At 47.2% G+C, this 20,347-nt stretch overlaps 1 protein-coding gene across 2 annotated transcripts; it reads right to left on the bottom strand.

Annotated features, from left to right (window-relative positions):
• Positions 1 to 232: 232 nt before the first annotated feature.
• crocc (ciliary rootlet coiled-coil, rootletin) lies at positions 233 to 20,026 on the bottom strand. 2 transcript variants are annotated; one of them, XM_083668437.1, is made up of 37 exons: positions 19,889 to 20,026; positions 16,864 to 16,990; positions 16,550 to 16,695; positions 15,362 to 15,553; positions 15,183 to 15,266; positions 14,925 to 15,016; positions 14,206 to 14,371; positions 14,007 to 14,113; positions 13,589 to 13,816; positions 13,338 to 13,428; positions 13,145 to 13,231; positions 12,781 to 12,993; positions 12,316 to 12,515; positions 11,988 to 12,170; positions 11,563 to 11,707; positions 11,178 to 11,324; positions 10,736 to 10,966; positions 10,397 to 10,590; positions 10,161 to 10,288; positions 9,606 to 9,775; positions 9,205 to 9,384; positions 8,925 to 9,059; positions 8,456 to 8,599; positions 8,085 to 8,323; positions 7,766 to 7,925; positions 7,298 to 7,465; positions 6,669 to 7,104; positions 6,293 to 6,456; positions 5,977 to 6,097; positions 5,640 to 5,803; positions 4,438 to 4,653; positions 4,089 to 4,313; positions 3,699 to 3,848; positions 3,262 to 3,462; positions 3,051 to 3,182; positions 1,177 to 1,350; positions 233 to 936 (listed from the first exon to the last, which is right to left on the bottom strand). In XM_083668437.1, the coding sequence occupies exons 3-37, from the start codon at positions 16,682 to 16,684 to the stop codon at positions 850 to 852; spliced, it is 5,889 nt and encodes a 1,962-aa protein (XP_083524563.1). In that variant the 5' UTR covers positions 16,685 to 16,695; positions 16,864 to 16,990; positions 19,889 to 20,026; the 3' UTR covers positions 233 to 849. The 2 variants fall into 2 exon arrangements, with proteins under 2 accessions (XP_083524563.1, XP_083524562.1); XM_083668436.1 differs by having other exon boundaries at positions 16,550 to 16,692.
• Between the last annotated feature and the right edge of the window lie 321 nt (positions 20,027 to 20,347).

The raw sequence follows: 20,347 nt of genomic DNA, 5'->3' as shown, positions 1-20,347 counted from the left end.
GGGTGTTTGATTTGCGTGAGGAGATCATTGTGCTGTACCTCTATAGCTGCTGAGGATGTCTGTCAGAGGCACATGGCGAACATAAGAGGGCTAATGTCTATGAACCGAAATCAGTGTGAAATGATCAGTTATACTTACAATCCACAATTTCAGAGTAAAAAGAAAGCAGTTAAGACACAGGCTTGCACCAACATGTTTCATAGATTAGACTCCAGTAAGTAGGCAGTGTAGCCAAAGTTCTTTATTAAAACACTCACTCATTCCCTCCTGATACATGTTCCCTCATTTTCCAATTATGTTACAAACATGGTGATAGCATGTGCATTCTCTATACATAATGCTGATGGATACCATAAACGCACCACAATATGTCAGTCTTAGTTAGTAACAAGTCTATAAATCTATAAATCACAAACACATATACATACGTAGATAAATACTCTCCTGTGGTTCCTTGCTGTGCTTTACAGTACATATAATTGTGTCTATTTGGTCCAGATACAATAATCAGCTAAATCTCAAACAAGGGGGAAAAGGGACGGTACAGTTTCTTCATATGGCCGTTCAATTTGTTGCCTAGTGCTTGAGCTGCCTCAGACACGGCTCCCTCTCTATCCTGGCCTGCTGATGTGAATAGGAGGCCAACTGCAGGCTGGCAGAGCTATGGATCTCATTCCTCTGCTGTTCTGTAGAATCCAGATTCTATCTGGATGAGAATCATCCACATTTTCCTCCTGTGGCGTCTTTCGAGTTTCTCCCTGAGAAGGAGGAGAGAAGTCTGTGTGAAGTCACCGGGACACATGATCCTCATAAAGAGCTGTATTCACAGTTGTACACAGGAGGCTTAGCTCAGTGCCCTCCCGACAGCAGGGAGGGGGGCAGGGAGGGCTGCCGTCGCCTCATCTCCTGCTGCAGCTGCTCCTTCAGTGTAGACACCTGTGGGGAAAACGGAGAGGGTCAGGGACGGACATGTTTTTTTTTTTCAATTCCAAGTCGATCTGTAGACCTTATTTCTAACATTCCACCCAGTTTATCAGAGGACAAAAGGTTTTTGGACATTACTATATTGTGTTATTCAATTGTCTCAGATCTATATACAGAGGTTATGGGGTAAGAGTCGATTTGTTATTAAGGTTTTGACTCTTCTTGGCCTTTAACATGACGGCTGTACAGTACCTGCTCCTCCAGGCCTTTGACCCTGTGGCGGTGGGCTCTCTCCCGGGCGGCCAGGGTCCGCTCTGCCTCCCTCTGGGCAGCCCTCAGCCTCTCTGCCTCATGCTGGACCTTGTCAAGCTGCAGCGCTGAGTTCTCACTCACACTGTGGGACTGCTCCATTTCAGCCAGCTGAGCCTGGTCACACACACACACAATTTGTAATCCATGCAGTCAAAAGGCTATTACATCAACAAGTGTTAGTAACATGGCGTCACATTGAGAAATACAGAGAGTCACAGAAAATAGAGTGTCTCAGAGTTTTTGCAACACGTTGTTAGGTGATTTCTCTAGGTGTTAATGAGAGGAATGTCGCCAGTCACCACCATAAACACACAGCTGATGTGGCTGAGAGAGGTCCTATGACAAATGGTCACTTCATGTGGTGTTCACTTCAGGTCTGCTTCTTGATAGGGTGACAATCAGGTAAATGTCAATGACCCCAGTCAATCGATATAATGTTGAGGCATTCATGATAAATATATAACAAACTATTCTGTGTTCAGTAGATTTTTCTTCTACTATTCAACACTGTCTTATAATTCATTTTTTGTTCTAAAGTTATGTTTCGGGTGGTGTATGTACTTGTAAAACGTTCTTAACTTCAGCTGAGAACAAACAAGCAAAACATTTTTCCTCAACTGCTCAACATGAAGCATCTAACCAGCAGCAGATGCATGCAGAGCCAGGGACCCCCAGGCTACAGCCATTTTGTAGTGATCCCAGCTCACTTACACATGGGGTTTCATTTGCTAACAGGACCCTCGAGCTCAAAGAGTAATCAACGGGCTCTGGGAGGGTCTAATGAATATAAAACAATGTATAATAATATGTTACAAAAGCTCTGTCTTGCCTGGCTAACCCGTAAGTTATCTGCTTGTACAGGAATTTACAGCGTCTTTCAGCTACAACTACCAAGCACCAAACTATCCTCGGCTGCTATTATAGCAATCACTAGACTAGCAGACACTCACCAGACAGTATGCTATCTTCTTTCTCACGCTCACCAACTCCTCCTTCCAGCCAGTTAAGAAATACCGATTTCCAACATCATCCAAAAATGTTAGTAAATGGGTTTTGTGATTTGTGGTTTCATAATCAAACTGGAAGGGGAGTTTTTTTCTACATAACTTCTTGGCTGATGAAATTCAGATTTCTGAGTTTGACCCTAGGTGTAACTAGTGGACACATGGGACAAAGTGCAAAACAAACACTGATTAATTTCATCCCCTCATTGCCCTTCAATTACAGTATCTGTGTTTACTAATCTAAAACTGAATTTGCTGACAGAGCTCAACACTGAATACAGAAGGAAAGTTGTTTTTTTTATGCATCTTAGTGAGTAACACATGTCTAATTTGCAGTAAGTCAAGCTGGAACTGAGATGCTGAAAGTGAACCCAGGGGGATGAGGCTCCACATTTACTCTCCTCTCACCTCACTGGGTGAGGCGTGAAAACCACAACAGCTGAAAAAACAGCCACAACACCACCACCCTAAAACTGGCCTTACTTTACTACATCCCTTTAATAATCTTTACCTTTATAGCACCTTCCATACATACAAATACAGTAAACACTTACAAATAAATTGCCATGGCATATAATAGACAATTAGAATGTAATTCTTAAGTAGAGATAAAACGATTATACAAATAATAAAATAAAATAAAGCCATTTAGTCAAAAGCCAGGGTAATGACGTCAGAGTTGTGTTGTATTTATTCCTACATTTCAGAGACAGCATATGGTGTCTTTTGCTGGTCTATGGTGTCCCAGTGCATGTAAGTATGTGAGTGTCTATGTGAAGGTCATGTGTGTCTCCCAGGCGCCCTGCTCACCTGCAGCAGTACTATCTGTCTCTGTGCGTCCTGCAGCTCCTGCTCGGCAGAGCTCAGTGAGCGGTCCAGACGGCCCTTCTCTGCAGACAGACGCATGCTGCCCTCCTCTGTCTTCAGCTTCTGACGCTCCACCTGACGAGACACAGCTGAGTGGTAACTGCGCTATATGGTCACCAATGTTGCATTATGCATGAGCTGGTGTGTTGCTAACCTTGTCCAGTGTATTTCTCAGAGCATTTTTGTCCTTCTCAAGCCTGACAGCCTGTCTCTCAGCATCCTTCTTCTCGGTCTCCAGCATGGCGACGGCCCTCTGGAGCCCACGCAGTCTCTCCTCTGCAGACACCCGCTCTGACTGGGCAGACTGGGCACCACGCTGGACCTCCGACAAACTGGCTGAACGCTGGCGCAGAAACTAGAGGGGAGACAGGGGAAGAGCACAGCGACACAGGTAAGATACAGGTCTTACGACTCTCTCTCTCTTTATCTCCCCATCTCAATCACATGCACCTGCCCCTCCCTCCCTCTCTCTTCCTATGTGTAGGTTAGAGATATGCTGACAATGATTTACGGGTGATGTACAGCCTCTTCCTCCTATTTAACTCCCATCGTGTTCTCCCTCCCCCTCTCTCTCTCTCTCTCTTCCCTCACCTCCTGACTGTGGGCGAGCTCCGTCTCCAGCTCTCCTCGTCTCAGCTCACTCTGGGTCAGCTCGCTCTGCAGGCTCTGCACCCGCTCAGTGAGGGCAGTCATGCTCCTCTTCCCGTCTGTCAGGGAGGCCCGTGTTTCATCCACATACTCCTGGAAACAGCACCACTCCGTTCAGCGTCATGAGTTCAGTGTCAAATGATTCATCAGCAAAAAAAAGATGATCCTCACACTGCCATAAAGGCTCCAAAGCGTGTCCTGTCCATTCACAACTGGGCTAAATCTAAAACTGCATTAGACAATCTAAAATCTAATCCTGTTGTATTTCTCACCGTACCAGCTATGTCATCGCAAAGACCGTCAGCCTCAACCCTGTCTGGTTCCTCCACCCACCTGCAGCTGCCTCCGGTCCTGCTCCACCACGCCCAGAGTCTTCTGCTGTGCCGCCAGACGCCCCTGGGTGGCGCTGTGAGCAGCGGTGGCCTCCTGGAGGCTCTGGGAAAGGCTGTGTGTCTTCTCTCTAAGAGAGGCCTCCCCTTCCTGAGCTTTAGTCAGGGCCTGGGTCAACCTGTCCACCTCTCTCTGGAGTGAGGCCACGCGGCTCTCCCCCTCTGCCACCTGCAAGTGATATAGTGTGTACCTTATATGTTGGATCTCATCATGGACTGCTTGCCTCAATAAGTGATTAACTACTTCTGCAGTATAGTCTACATTTACTATCATTAATGCAGGAGTGCTGTACCTGTTTGAGCAGGGTGTCATGGCGTTCCTGTGTGGCCTGGCTCTCAGCCTCCCTGTCCCCCAGACTCAGTTTGAGTCTCTGCAGCTCCCCCTCCAGGCTGCGCCTCCCCAGCTCCACCCTGGTGCCCCTGGCCTCTGCTGCCTCCAGAGCCTCCCGCAGACGCCTCCTCTCTGCCTCCAGACGCACCTCACCCGCACGCTGCTTACTCAACTGATCCTGCAGGGCCAGACGGAGGGAGGGAGGGAAGGAGACAGTAAGAGATTGAAAAACAGAGAGAGGGAGGGAGGGAGGGAGGGAGGGAGGGAGAGAGTGAGAGAATATAAAATATAAAGAGAAGAAGGAAGAAGAGAGAGACAGAGTATCTGAAATTGCGTCAAAGTCTCAACTCAAGGCTAGCCGATGCATACATTGTAAAATGACACAGTTTGGAAATAGAATGGCTGGTTGTCTCATGAGAGGACTAGAGCTATAGAAGTAGACACGGGGACAAACACAGACACTCCACAAACACTGTCACAAAGAGGCCAGACAGACATAAACACACAGACGAGACAGATGATCCACAGCTGGCCACCTTACTCCCGCTCTGCACCCCTCCTCCCTGCTCTAACCCTCATCCCCACTCTTTTCTCTTCCCCATGGTAATCTCCTTTTCTTTCCAATATAACAGTAACCAATTGTTTTTTTATTATCCTAGCTTTCTACAATCTCCAAAATACCTACTTTTCTTCCTTTTCACTTTTGTCTCCCTTCCCTTGCCCCTTAATCCCACTAACCCTTTTCTCTCTCCTTTTTCCCTTCTCTCACTCATCCTTCTTTCTCTCTATGTCTATGCTCCCTCTGTTGTCTGCAGTGAGAACTGTTTAAAAGGGGTGATACGGGAGGTCTGCGATTACAGGACTGGACATATGGAGTGTTGTTGTGCCCAGAAATATGACATAGAACATTGTTTTATTTCTGGCATTCTGTCATGGCAGTCACCATCCGTTTCCTGCTCTCATTCTATTGTTCCCTACAGAGACAGCATATGGCAGTGTTGGCAGGTCAGTGGTCACTACTGACTACGAGCAGATCTGCAAGGCTCCTAGTATGTGTTTCTTCTGTGTGTGTGTGTTTCTTCTGCAGTGTGTGTGTGTGTGTGTGTGTGTGTATATGTACCTGAATGTGTTTCTTCTGCAGTGTGTGTGTGTGTGTGTGTGTACCTGACTGTGTTTCTTCTCTGTCTCTGCAGTCTGCAGGGACCTCTCCATCTCCTTCAGTCTCTCTGTGAGTGCTCTCCTCTCCCTCTCTCCCCTCCGCACCGCCTCCTCTTGCTGCTGCAACATGGCCTGAGAGGAGCTCAGCCGCCCATCAACGCCACGCTTACCTAGAACCACCATCAGCACAACACACTTTCAGTGTTAGTAACAATGAGCAAAGGAGCAAATGCCAGTGTATTGTTATACAGTGTATGTATAACAAATGCCTTGTTTTTCCATGGTCATGTGCTTGGTTTTCTGTCTCTGTGTGTCTCTGAACGAGTAAAGGTGTCTGTCTCACCCTCCTGGCACTCCTGCAGTGTGTTGTGTAGCTGAGCTAGACGGTTCTGGGCGGCGTCTCTCTCCCCCAACACCTCCTCAAGCTCCCGCTGTAGCGCCCCCAACTGGCTGCGAGCCTCATCCTTTAAAACAACATCAGCAGATTTCAACATTATGTCATCTGCTTTTCTGTAATACACACGAAATACACAAAGAACGCATTCACATATCAATGCTAAATGGATTGACTCTGGATGGATATACAGTACAGCATCATATTGAACACATTCATACATACAGTGTAGTGTTAAAATTCCACCAATACATGTATTCATTACCCTGTCTCTCTGTGCATCGCGGAGCTCCTGGAGGAAGTCTCTGAGGCCGGAGCGCAGAGTCTCGGGGTCCAGCTCTGGCACGGGCATGGGAAGGGGGCTGTTACCCCTTTCTGGGGATAGAGGTCCAGAGCCTAATGTGTTGTCAGGGGTGCTGCCCCCAAAATCTGTGAAATAAACATGACATTGTTTTTTTGTTTTTTTTTAAATCAATACCACTCATGTTTACTGTAGCTTGTTGTTATGTTGTGTTGTTGTTATGTTATGTTGTGTTGTTTTTATGTTATGTTGTTATGTATTTATCCATGACTCTCTAGGATCCCTCTGGCAATAAGTGTGTCTCTATCGCAGGAGACATATGTGAGAGTTCCATCTTCACCTTTGGGGGGTGACAGTGAGCAGCGGAGGGGCGAGGTGCTGCGATGGCGTGTGATGCTGCTGGGTGCCGGGGAGCTGCCCCCTGGGCTCCTGCCCCTGCCCCCTCCCCCGCTTGCCCTCCGCCCTGCCCTGATGCCCAAGGTGCGTGTCAGCGCCGACTGCAGGCTGCCCAAACGGAACTCCAGCTCCCTCCGCCCAGCCTCGGCCCGCGCCAGCTCGGCCTCGGTGGCAGCCAGCCGGCCCTGGGCTTCGCTCAGCTGCAGACTGGACTGCGCAGCAGAGTCCTGGGCCGCCTGCGCCCGCAGGGACACGTTCCGTCCCTCGTCCTGCAGCTTCTTCTCGCAGCCGCGGGCCTCCTGCAGCTGAGCCGTCAGCTCCCTCTCACAGCCGCGCCAGCCTGACTCTGACTCCACCAGACGCCTCTGGAGTATGGAGAGCTGGGGGGGAGAGAAAGAGAGAGAGATGGATAGAGTCAAGACCTTGAAGTAGAGTCAAGGTGAGGGTGTTTGGAAACAAATATAGTCGAGGATATACATGACAATATTCCATATTCTGGGGTGTAATGCCATCATCTGAAATCCAATTTCATCCATCAAATCGATAACTATTCCTCTTTCCCTCCCTCCTCACCTCTTTCTTGATGGTGTTCCTGGCTGTGTCAACTTCGGCCATCCTCTGTTTGAGAGCGGTCACCTCCCTCCCTCTCTCCTCCTCTTTCTGCTCCTCCAGGGAGAGACGAGTCTGCAGCTCTGCCACCTCCCTCCCTTTTTGCTCCTTCTCTCCATCCAGCAATTTCACCTGACGGTGCGAGCAGGTGGAGGACGAGAGGGTGTGTGAGCAAGACAGCGAGAGAATCAGAGTCGAGTGACATTTCTAGGATAAGTCATGTTATTGAGAGCTTTAATCGTATGGCATAACAGTCTTACATACTGTAGGCAAATACAGTATATCATTTGTTGACATTACATCATTATTTTGGAGACAATTATTATATTGCTAATCAGAGTTACAGACTGTTGCCTGTCCCAGTATGTTTAATTACTATGATGGCGGGTCACTTTTGTAGACATGGTAATGCACAGCGACTGTATGGCTGACCTGTCTGCGCAGCTCCTGCAGCTCTCTCCTGGCCTCCAGCCTGGACCTCTCCACCTCCCGCAGACAGCTGCGCAGCTCTGCCACCTCCCGCTGCGCAGACGCCAGGCTCTCCTCGAATACGACCAGCCGCTGCTCCTTCTCCTCACACTGCCGCTTCACACTGGGATACGCACGCAGTATACTCTAGATTAGCTTCGGAACAGCTGCCACATCTGACCAGTACTCACTTCAATTTCAAACTTTAACTCATGCAGTATAGACGATTTCTGTGTTTTTGGTTTTACTACCCAACAGTAGGAGGTGTGTTGCCATGCTCTACCTGATTCTCTCAGATTCTGCGCTTCTCAGTGTCTCCCTCAACTGGGCATTTGATTGGCTGAGGGTGTCCCTTTCCTTGGTGACATCCCCCAGAGTACGCCGTAGCTCCACCCCATCCCGTCTGTACCCCTCTCCGGTGTCACGGGTTTGGTTGAGGCGCCTGTCAATATCTAGCATGTCCCGCCTCACTTGGTCTCGGCTCTCCTCACTGGCCGAGAGTGCGGCTCTGCTCTCCTCCAACTGGAAGGTGAAGATACAGGGTACAGCGCGGTGAACAACTTAATCAACAGCATTTTACAGATATTGTAACAGAAACAGTCCCTTCCATCTCCCCCTGGTCCCTTCATTTCCTAACTGTAACCCTTCCCTTACCTCTTTGAGGGCAACGTCTGTGTGTGTCTTCAGGTCTGCACAGCTCTCCTGCAGGCGTTGCAGCTCCCGCTCGTGAATGCTGGCTGCATCGTGTAGCTGAGAGCGAACCTCCAGTAGATCACTGGTCAGAGCTCCCACAGTGGCCTGCAGACAAGAGCACAGAGTTGGAACTAATCTTTATCCTGCTATCTAACAATTAATGTCTTTTAGAACATTTCATGCCAGCGCAAAAAAGAAATATACAGATCAGCTTAGGGTGAAGAAGGAGTCGAGAGAGACGAGGAGTGGTGGAGAGAGAGAGACGGAGAGAAAGGGAGGTCAAAGGAAGAAGAGGTTGGTGAGAATAAGAGAAAAAGTGGGGTAGAGAGCAATAGTAGAGTGTGCAGACAAAACATAACAACATAACACGTGTCCTGTCACAGAGACCCCATGTCGTACAAAAGGATAGAAGTCTTGAATCTTCCGTTACCCTCTCTTGATCTTTGTAATGTGCTGCCTCCCTGGCCAGTCTCTCCACCTCCAGAGCTGCAGTCCCCAGCTCTGCCTGCAGGGTTGACACTCTCTCAGACAGAACAGCCTTCTCTGCTTCCTTTAGGGACAGGGCCTGGGTGTGGGAGACAGAGAAGACTTCTATAATGTAATAGTGTCCTCGGAAGTGTGTCAGACTAAGATCAATATCTCATAGATCCTGATCAATATGACATGTAGCTTCATTGTATGGCCTGTCAGAGCCTGTAAATGAGTCTTACCTGTTGTTTCTCTGTCTCTGCTTGTAGCAGACTCTGGGCTCTGTCGTGCTGGCGACTCCTCACCTCATCACTCAGGTCTTGTCTCTCTCTCTCTACTCTGAGGAGCTGCTCCTCCGCCTCCAGTCTGACTCGCCGCAGCGCCCCCTCCTGGTCAGCCTCCAGACTGCGACGCAGTGTCTCCTGTAGAACACAACCACAACATCAATAAACACAATCAAGATTGACACTGGGCTGTCTTGCACCAGAGCAAAAATATATCCTCCCCAAGTCATTACTCAGACTGAATACAAACTCACAAGTTAATCATCCAAATAACACTTTCACCACCAGCCCAAAATGTCAAGTCTCCAGGCAGGATCAGACAGGCAGTCTAGGTGTCTGATCAGTATGGGCCCCCTCACCTTCTCAGCCGCCAGCCTCTCTGCCTCCTCCTGGTGGTCAGAGATGCTGATGCGCAGGGCCTGCTGGGCCTCGTACTGCGTGGTGTTCAGAGCCTGAGCCAGAGCCTCTTTCTCCCTCTCACTCTGGGCTAACACGTTCTCCCCCTCTGCACGCACACGCCTCAGCTCCGCTGGAGAGCGCCAGGGGACAGAAGGGGGACATGATAGATAGTTGTAAACCTGGGTTCATGCAGTCTCATTTCTGCAAGGGATATACTGTATGGTTGTGTACTCTTCCCACTGATCATCTCAACTACTTTTTACAACCACAAGGTCTAATTTCTCCAGTCCCCAGTGATGCTCTTTCACAATCTATAGCTCTCTCCCACAAGACTCTTCAGTAATGTTTTCCATTCCGTCATATCCACCCTCCTCTCTCTCTCTCTCCTCTTCTCACTCACTCTCTCTTCAACCATGTCAATCTCATCCTCTGTGCACATATGTTCTCTCTTTGTCTGTGCCTGAGAGCCTATGCATCTGCCAACCTTTCCTCTGCTCTCTTTCCCCATCTCTCACCAGTGACACTCTCACTGCGAAGGCGTAAGCTCTGGTTCTCCGTCTCCAGCTGCTCTCTCCGAGACTCCAGCTGCACCATCTGCTGCTGCACCTCAAACAGGCTAGTTTCCAGGGCCTCCCTCTCTGATCTACAGGGGGTAGAGGCACAAACCTTAGTGTCACACACACACACACACACACACACACACACACACACACAGACAGACACAGACACACACACACACACACACACACACCTGAATGCAACCAGCTCCTCTGTCAGTGTGGCGTTCTCTCTCTCAGATGCTGTCAGCTGAACCACCAGGCCAGCCCGGTCTCTAGCCATGTCAGCGCGTCCCCTCCCCACCTCCTCCAGGGCCACTCCCTGACGCTGTTCTTCACCTCGAGCCACCCCCAACTCAGCCCCCAGAGAGCTCACCTCACCACACAGCTGTGAGATAGGAGGGTAGCAGAGAGATACACAGTAGGTGAATGTTATCCCTTTAAATGATTGGTGTTTCTCATGCAGAGAGAGCGATGGGGCATGCAGTATTGAGGTGACGTTTACACTTAAAACAGTAGGCATGCGTGTGTACCTGAGTGACTTTGTCCTGCAGCTTCACTCTGTCAGCCCTGATGCTCTGAAGCTCCACCTCCATCCCAACCTTGCCCAATTCTGCCTCCTGCAGTGATTGAAGGAGAGCAAGGCGGGCGGAGTCTAGCTCTAGCCTGTCCTGCTCCAATCGGACAAGCTCGTCTCTGATGGTCAGCTTCTCCTGCTCTGCTTCTCGCTTCTGAACCAGCAGGTGTGCCTTCTCCTCCTCCAGCTGAGGAACAGAAAGAGAAGGGCCAGAGACATTGGCACAGGCTTCACTATATGAGGACCAATAGGCTTCACATGACACCTTACATGGAATACATGTTTTAATAGGGTTTTCAAGGTTACTCACACGTGCTACAATTACAAGACATCTACCACAAGAGTTTGGTCAATAAGATAAGCTGTTGATGAGTCAGTGAGTCAAGCTAATGTCCCACCTGGCTGATAATGGTGTTGAGGTCACACTTGTCCTGAGCCAGGCCCTCGTTCATGCTGCCCATCTTTGCCAGTGAGTCCCTGAGTGCTGCCTCCTCGGAGTGGAGCTTATTGACCAGCAGAGAGAGCTCTGCATTACCGCTCTCAGCCTGGGGGTCAGTGAGAATATACACAGGTCAGGATACAATAACATACAGAGAGGAGGACACAGAGAAGGTTAGCTGTCACTATACAGTAGGCTACTTCAGACAAAACAAATAAAAGGGTTAGATCAATATAGAAGACTGAGAAAGCATAGAATAGAATATTGTATTGGAAGGCAGACCCAAACACTGAAAAGCAAACCCAGGGGAGCACCTGATTATGAGTGACACTTTCATCTCTTACCCGTGCCAGAGCCTCAGCAAGCTGATGCTTCTCTCCCGTCAGCAGCTGCCTCTCCACCTCCCCCTGCTGGTGGGTCTCTCTCACAGTAGACAGCTCTCCACGATGGGCAGAGGCTCTGCTCTCACTCTGCTCCCAGTGCTTTTGACTGTGGGGACAAGGACAGTAGCAGGGAGAGGGACAGGATAGGGATAGTGATGAACACAGTGTTTGTTTTTCTGTTGACAAATTCTATTCAAATATACCTGTGTCAATCATTCTAACACTCCCTACTTAAATCCCTACCTTTTGCCTCTTTCACTCATAAAAACTCCACTTCACTCTCCCTTTAATTCTCTTGCTCCTTCCCTATCCCCCTGTTCTACTTGCACCCTCTTCTCTCCCTCACATCATTTTCTTTCACCACTTTCACACACTCCCTCACTCACACTCTCTCAGTCTCTGCCTTGGCCCGGTCTCTCTCCTGAATAGACGACTCCTTCTCCTCCCTCTCGTGATCCCTCTCTCTCTGTGCGGATGTCACGGCCAGCTGTAGCTTCTCACAGTCCATCTGCAGGATCTGAGCCTTGCTGTGCGCTGCCTGGGCTGACTTCTCCAGGCTGACCTTCTCACTGGGAGGATGGCCAGGCACAGACATGGGACAGTGGGAGAGCAGGGTAATAGAGAATGAGGAAATACAATATCTTGACAGTATGTAATGTACAGTATCAATAGAGAGATAAGCATATTAGGTCTCTGCCAGGGAGTTTATTTTACCTGGCCAGCGAGTCCCTGTCCTGTCTCAACCGGTCTCTTTCTCTCTGCATGGTCTCTTTCTCTCTCTGAGCCCCATCCCTCTCTCCCTGTAGTGCATGGCTGCGCTGCTCTGCCTCTCGCTTGGTCGAATCCACCTCGGATAGCTGCCTGCGCAGCTGCTGCACTGTCGTCTGCACAGAGAACAGACGTCCTCGAACTTCCTGCGGAGGACAGACAGAAAGAGAGAGGGATGCTGTGAAAAAAACACAAGAGAAATAAAGAGACTATAGATACCCTTTATAGGTAAATGACACCCATGGAAGTGCACTGCTTTCCATATGATTGGGTTATGTCAGTCAGTGTTTGATAGTGGTTAATAAAACAGACCATAACGGAGGACAGAAGCACAGGTCATCACAAATGACCGCAAATGTCAGGAATCAACTCAGAGAGAGAGAGCTGGAGCTGAGTGGCTATCTAGAGTACCTGCAACTGGAGCTGTCTGCTGGTGACTGCAGAGCGCAGAGCAGCCAGACTGGCCTCCGGGACGGGGGCCGATGTGGAGAACCGAGAGGGGGAAGAGGATCGCCGTGGAGACGAAGAGCGGTGAGGGGAGGAGCATCGAAGAAGGGCCAACAGAGGTGCCCCAGAGTTCTCCTGGTCTGCCTCTGATGACGAGTCTCCATCGGACAAGACAGTCTGGGAAGAAGTTTCAATCAAAGGCTTCGATGATATAGTTTACTGACGTTGAGAGACACAGAGATATTTGGTGATATGTTATGGGATTCATGTTGTGATGAGCTGAGCTGAGGGTTTCAGTCTTTTTGACGGTGTGTGTGTGTGTGTATACCTGGGCGATGTCTCTCAGTGTGTCCAGCAGTGTCTCAGTGTGAGCTCTCATCACCTGCAGGTCTGTCTCATCGTTGCCACTCTGTTCCTGTGGGAGGTGACAAACAAACACATAAATTCATCTCAGCAGGAACTGTGAGATAGGCATGAAGCCCCTGACCGACAAGGAACATCCCTGGTGAGGTCACACTCACCTCCAGTCTCCTGGCCAGAGTGGCCATGTCTCTGTCTTTCTCTTCACTCTGCCCCTTCAGCCTCTCCACCTCTCGCACTGCATCTGACAGCCTGACACACACAAGAGGACACACTCAACAGACCGTCTTAATCTCTATGATGAACATTATGTTCCAATATTGATGGATGAATATTGACTGAGACCACACAACTGGCCAGCCCTAGTACTCACTGAACTGACAACTGCGTGCAGAAAGACAGACACACTGACCTGGCGTTGAGCTCAGCCCTCTCTGAGTCTGTCCTGGTTTGCAGGCTCATCATCTCAGCCACACGCTCTCTCAACTGCTGCTCCAGCTGCGCCCGCAACGCAGTCTCCCGCTCCAGCGCCAGGGTCACCCCTCCCTCCCGGCTGCGCAGCGTGGCAGCAAGACCCGTGCAGGACGACTGGGCAGAGTGGGACGCCCGCCCCAGCTCATTACGCATGTCTGACAGGTCCCTGACAGAGAGAGAGGGAGAGGAGGGTATATATGACAGGGAAGGGAGAGGAGGGGCGGGGGGGAACTGAAGTGAACGTATCCACTATGTTTGATATGATGTGTAACAGTGCTTTGCAATGCATAGAGAATACATAGCATATCCTATAGTGGAAGTACAGTAGGGGGCGTTTTGTAGTTTGTTGATCTGACCTCTCTGTGGCGCTCTTCAGCTCACAGACATGCCTTCGGAACCCTATCACCTGTCGCCATAGGGTCAGCAGGCGACCGTGCTCACTGCTGAAATAACTGTGGAAAGACTGAGAGAGGGAGAGAGAGATGAGAAGATTAATATGTTATTGATCTGGAAATCAAAACAGACTTCGGGTAAACCAAAATTCATTCTTCACACCTCCTCCTCTCTCCTCCAATCGGACTCCCTCTGCTCCAGCTCCTCCCTGGCCTTTGTCCAATCAGCAGTAAGCCTGCGAATGTCCTGGCTGAGTGCCTCATTGGCTAGTCCTGCCTGCTCCAACTGCTCTCTCAGCATGGCGTTCACTGCAGACAGACTGCTGCTCCTGCGAAGGAAACAGAGGAATCTTTCATTCGAGGCATTTCATTATAAGGATGACTTATTCCAGACGGCACTAGCGATGGGGAAACGTGAGAAAAGAGGCTGCTTATGCTTTCAATCATTGACCTATGTAAAGCTTTTGACGCTCTTGGCTATGTACTTCAAAGACACTTCCCTAGGGCTACACTGGCAACGATTTAATACGATTTATAATCTTGCCCTTTGTGTGGTCGATCAGCCTCACATACACTGGCTGTGGACTGATTCTCTACACTTGATTCTCCCCCTTCTCCACAGTGTGCACTCTCACCCTCATGAATTTAAAAGCATTTAGTTGGTTTAAGCATTAGCTACAGGGAGTTTAACACTATCTTTCTTACACTAATCATTTCCTTTTAAATCCATGAAGGGGAGTGTAAACTTCAGGGAGAAGGTTAGAAAATCTAACTGCAGCCCACTGTACACCATCATCAGTACTTCAATACTTGCAATGTCATTGAATTACAGGAGTAAGCATCCTTCAATTACATTGGCCAAGACAGTTCTCAATCACTTGCCTTTGCTGTTCCTCCTCCAATCGAATGAGAGCATTCTCCAGGTCGCTGCCTGGTTCATCCTCTTCTCGATGACTATCGCTTCCACAATGACCCTAAAGGGAAACAGAACTCAACAATGAAATCACAATGTGTATGACATATGCATCAGATAGACATGACAAACTCAAAGTTCAGCTAAAAGCTGGGCTCTATATATAATGGCATTGTTTTGTTTTAGAATGGCTTAATTGTGATGGTTGGAAGGTCAGCTGCACTAACACTTATCCTGCACTGCTCCAGCTCAGAGGATTTCTCCAGTACAGTCTGCTCCAGATCTCCACACTTCTTCTTGTACTGCAGTACCTGCAGGAGACATAGGGGAGAGAACGTCTGGCATTGTTGACAACACCATGGCCTACAAAATACAACTGAGTTGAAGTGAAACTGAAAAACAATACCTTGGCCTGCAGCTTTTGCACCAGCTGAGCCTGCCTCTGCTGCCCCTCCTGGTAGGCTGTGAGTTTGCGCTTGTAGGCTGCTTGCTCCTCATCCAGTCGCCTGCGCAGGTCCACGTTCTGCTGTGCCAGGCTGCGCGATTCGGGCGAATCACGCTCCCCATCGCCTGTCTCAAGGCGTAATGTCTGCTCTAGCTGTGTAGATGCAAACACAGAGTGGGGTGGAGATTTGATAAGATACAGAGCTCTCTGATTGAGGAGAATTTTAAGCAGCAGGGTTAAGTAAATTGTTCAGGGCATCTCCATAGTAAAAACCACAGTTTAGCAGTAAATGTAAACATGTCTCCATAGGAACCTCTGTAGGATCAAAGGACTGTCCACACAAAAGCCTTTTCACATAAACATACCGTAACCTATAAAGCAGTGACACTAGGTTGGTGAATTACAGTGGCCTAAAAGTGTTTTTTTGGTGAGTCCCTCAATGTTTTTTTAACTGCAGGATAGAATTACCATTTGAAATAGACTGATCAAAGGTACGAAATATTTCTTGATCTACTAAATGTTCTTTTGTTGTTTTTGGACCCACAGCCTTCCAAGGTGTAACGACATGGCAGTAATGATCAATTCGTATGGCATACTGAGCCCCCAACCCTATTCCCCCTCTCCTTTCCACCGAAGCCCCTGTTTACAATCACTAGGGGTGACAAACGCCATAGCAACATGCCACTTCACTTCATTCCAGCCCCTGTATCCAGGGAGACAAGCAAATCTCTCTTGAACAGACAAAGAATATAATGAAAGGGAAGCGGGGAAAGAGGTACATTTGTATTCGTTCTGTACGTCTGTCAAATACCCCTTTAACTGTGTCCTGGCTTGTCTTTATGGTGTCTGGTTAACTACAACTCCGCTATAGGTTCACCACAAACAATTTCGACCACAACGGTCGGTCAAGCATTCAAAACCTTTCAGCCAGGTTGGAGCAGGAGACTGTGTGATTAAGACCAAGTTAATCATTAAGAATTGAATTACTAAACTAAATTCATTTTCTTCTATGCCTTGAATCCAATCTCTTTATGACTCTTCCTGAATAACCTATTTTTCTCTCTGCTCTTTCCATGTCTCTTGTTCACTCTCTCTTTGTCTTTTCTCCCTCCTTGTCTAACAATCCATATTTCACCCTGCATCTCTTACCCGCTCGCTGATGGCACTGTATTTGATGGCCAGCTCATCGCGGTCTGCCCTGCTACGGGCTAGCATGTCCTCCAGCCGCCCCAGCTCGCCCTGCAGCACACGGTTCTCCTCCTGGAGTGACATGACTGAGGACATGGCTCCTGCTGCTTGGGTGGAGAGGAGGGTGAGAGAAAGAGTGCAAACACAATGAATTAAAAGACCAGTGTTTCTTTCTTTTTTTTTTTTTTCAAGAGACTGCTTGTGACTTAAACTGGTTTATGCAGGTGTTTTTAAAAAAAAAAAAAATTATACTTTACAGGTGTCTGGTCACTCACTGCTATCGTTGAGGTTCTTCGTGACAATCTCTCGGACTCGTGCAGGTAGACACGTTGGAGGTGCATCTGTGGAGGGCCCTCTAACCGTCAGCCTCTTCTCCTCAGACAGCACACTCTCCTCCAGCCTCTGAGAGACAAACAGACACATGAGCATTAACAATGAGAAATGCAGAGAGAGAGAGAAGATGGGAGACTTGAACGTGATCAGCAGACATGATATGTATAATGTCCATGTAATAACAGTGTAATGTTTCTCATATTCAAAACAGTGTTTGGCAGCAAGTACACAACCTCAGGATCGTCACTAAAGCTCTGGCCCTGCAGTGACTGTTCATGAGAACAGGTGGTGTCTCAGCAGTCACTCCTGTCTACCACAGAGCTGTTTTCCGAATAGAACACAGACTGACCTCATACACAGCACAGCACAACAAAACACCAGACTCAACACAACATGCCATAATAAACAGAATGTATGAAATCCAAATCCAAGATTTCTTATTCAAACGAATCAGCATAAACTCACATCCTCAGTGGCAACACTTTAAATATGCTGCGAAAAGTTCCACCACGTTGTCAAGCAGAAGCCTATAATAAAATCTAAACTGTAGGCAAAACGACCACTATAGGCCAATAGGCAATTACATATTTTCTGTTCTCTGAAGATTCATTTGAATTAACAAACCGATAAGGGAAATCTCAAACAAAATCTGAATCATAGCATGTATCACCTGTATTACAGCTTCCAATTTGGAATCCGTGGTGGAATTCTCTGTGTCGCTCATTGAAAAACAGGGTTAAGGACCAGAAAATAGCAAAATCTTCAGGCTACCGTGTCAAGTTATTAAATAGGATTAACCGTTCCATTTAGTAATTAACGGATGCACACGTGTGTTCAAATTTATTTCAAAATAACACGAAAAGAGACGAAAGAAACGTATTATTCTCGCTGTGTAGAAAGTCCGTGTTTTTGATAGTTTATCGGATATCTCCTCCAACCCACAGGTGACGTCCTGCTTGGTCCCTTCTATCCCGCGACTGTGAGAATAAGATTGAGGACAGGGGGATTAACAGATTCAATATCCCCCCTCCCTTCCCTTGCATGCTGCGCTTTCACTTCGCATTCTTTACCCGAGGGTTTAATTATAGTACAACATGGGGGCAAGGCTATTTAATGCGTGCAGGTGTATTCGCTATATTACTGAATCTACCACTGTCAAATGTATTGGGTATATCACATTAACTTTGAATATGTTTTAGCAATAGGTTAGTGGAGAACATCTCTCACACCTTGCCTACATGTGGGATGTCGAATTACACAGATTTCAGTAAACTGTGTCAATCAATTCATTAATTCATTAATTTCTATCAATGTATTCTATCACATTTAGAATAACTTTTTCATTTGGTCATACTGTGTCCAGGCCATAGCCTGCAGTAAACTCACGGCCTATATGTTAGTGTGCACTGTAGCCTGAATTGGAAATGTGGGTGACTTTCATGAATAGTCTAAATATTCAATTTGATATGAGAGACTTTTTGTTAACACTTTAAATGTACTACATAACATGTATTATAGACTCTACTCATTGTTTTACACTTATAGCCTCTAGCCTACTGCAATAACCCAAACCATTACCCTAACACTAACCAACATACAGTTTAAGTAGCCTACAGTGTCACAATAAGTAGGCTAAAAACAATATGTCTTACATTGTACTTACAATTACACACAAGCACTGTAATAAAGTGTGGCAACTATATATTTCCTATTTGAAAAAGTAGGCCTACAGCATAATAAAATGTGTTTTATGGAATCACTGCACACAAAACAACTGATAGGTCTATACAAAGATGTATCAACATGGAGGGATAACTGCAGTATGAATTTGTCCTTCCCCCCTCTCAGACCCCACCACTCAAACTTAGATTGCCATGGTAACAGACATGCCCACAAAGGTGAGAGGTTCTGTCAATAACAGACCCCTCCTTTTCCACAATGCATACACCTCACACAACTCTCAAGGGCATGATGATACTTTGTAGCATTTAAACAAATTGTCTGCCCATCATTATGCTAATCTGATATTGTGTTATTGTTTTAATGAGTAATGATGTGCCTGTGATATGAGAACTTAGTTATATGTAGAAAATCTATAGTTTGACAATCCCTTTGAATAAAAAGTACAATATGCTTTACTGGTGTTTTATGGTCATTAAATGTCAACACATCTTTGATTCTTGAAGAATGACTAACAGGCCAAATGAGTAGTAGGCTTAATTTGAAAAATAATAAAACCGAGTGTGTTGGGGCCCTCTTGCGGTTTTCAGACAGTGTTTGGCTGTAGCCTATCAATAGAGGCAAGAAAGGCTATAGCCCTATATTTGATAGATGATTGGGCATGTTATACCCAGTATTCACCTTTCCCAATTACAAACTGAAGATATGTTTCCATGTAGGCCTAAACATTTAACTTCAGTAACCACAACTGGCCACAATGTCTCATCCGAACCATTGACACGCCCAATCCATCAAAAGTTTGAACCTTGTTGCACACTCGGGTCTGCCTATAACATCCTGAGAATTATAACATCACTGGAGAAAAACCAACCATGAAACATTTGGTCACAACCATTGCACTAGCCTTATGCAAATGGATGATTCACATAAGAACATTTAACATTTAATAATATAAAAACGTGTGTCACCTTTATTAGACTGCAACCTAGGCAGCGTTTGAAGTGCACGGTTGCGTGAACTGGAATTATAATCTCAGTTGAACCAATTAGGATAGGTTGGGCCTCTTCGGTTGAACTCATCACATCACGACAGTTTGTCTTCCAAACTGACCGACAACAACCCTACTGATCTTCTAATAACCGTGGTCCAACTAAATGCGGAATATGAAGAGAGAGCAATTGCCTTCCCTTTCAATTTCTATAGTGAAGGGTAGGCTGCTACACTATAGTCTACTGTAAATCACAGCGCATCAATTCACTTCACACAATACAAATGCGCATTTCTCACCTTGAATGAATATGAAAAAAGTGCATAGTTGTCCGCTCCATTCTGATTTGAAAAGAGCTAAATGAACGGACTATTGCTGTATACAATGTTTTTCCAGGACTTGTTACAGTTGCCTTGCGATGCAAACGCTGGCGCCCATTCGCTCCTCTCTGTACCGACTCTTTCCGGGGGAGGGACTTCGATGACCAAGAGCGAGCTAAATCAAACCTGAAAGATCCAACTAGCCACCCAGCACCACATTCTAAAACAGGTTTACTGTTACTCCCAATGCATCACTCAGTAATATAGAATCATTTCAAACGAGGCCTACACTACACAGATCTCCGACACAGGCCAGGAGTTCCTGTGTGCAACAAGTAGACTCCACCCCAAAAAGATCATGATCACCTCTATTAGCATATTTACCATCTAGGATTTAAATAATCCAGCCAGCATAATGACTATTTATGAATAATATTG

This window comes from Argentina silus (genome assembly GCF_951799395.1).
Source record: "Argentina silus genome assembly, chromosome: 4".
NCBI classification, from domain to species: domain Eukaryota; kingdom Metazoa; phylum Chordata; class Actinopteri; order Argentiniformes; family Argentinidae; genus Argentina; species Argentina silus.
Note: the sequence above shows the minus strand (reverse complement) of the source record. Positions and strands in the feature narration are given on the sequence as shown.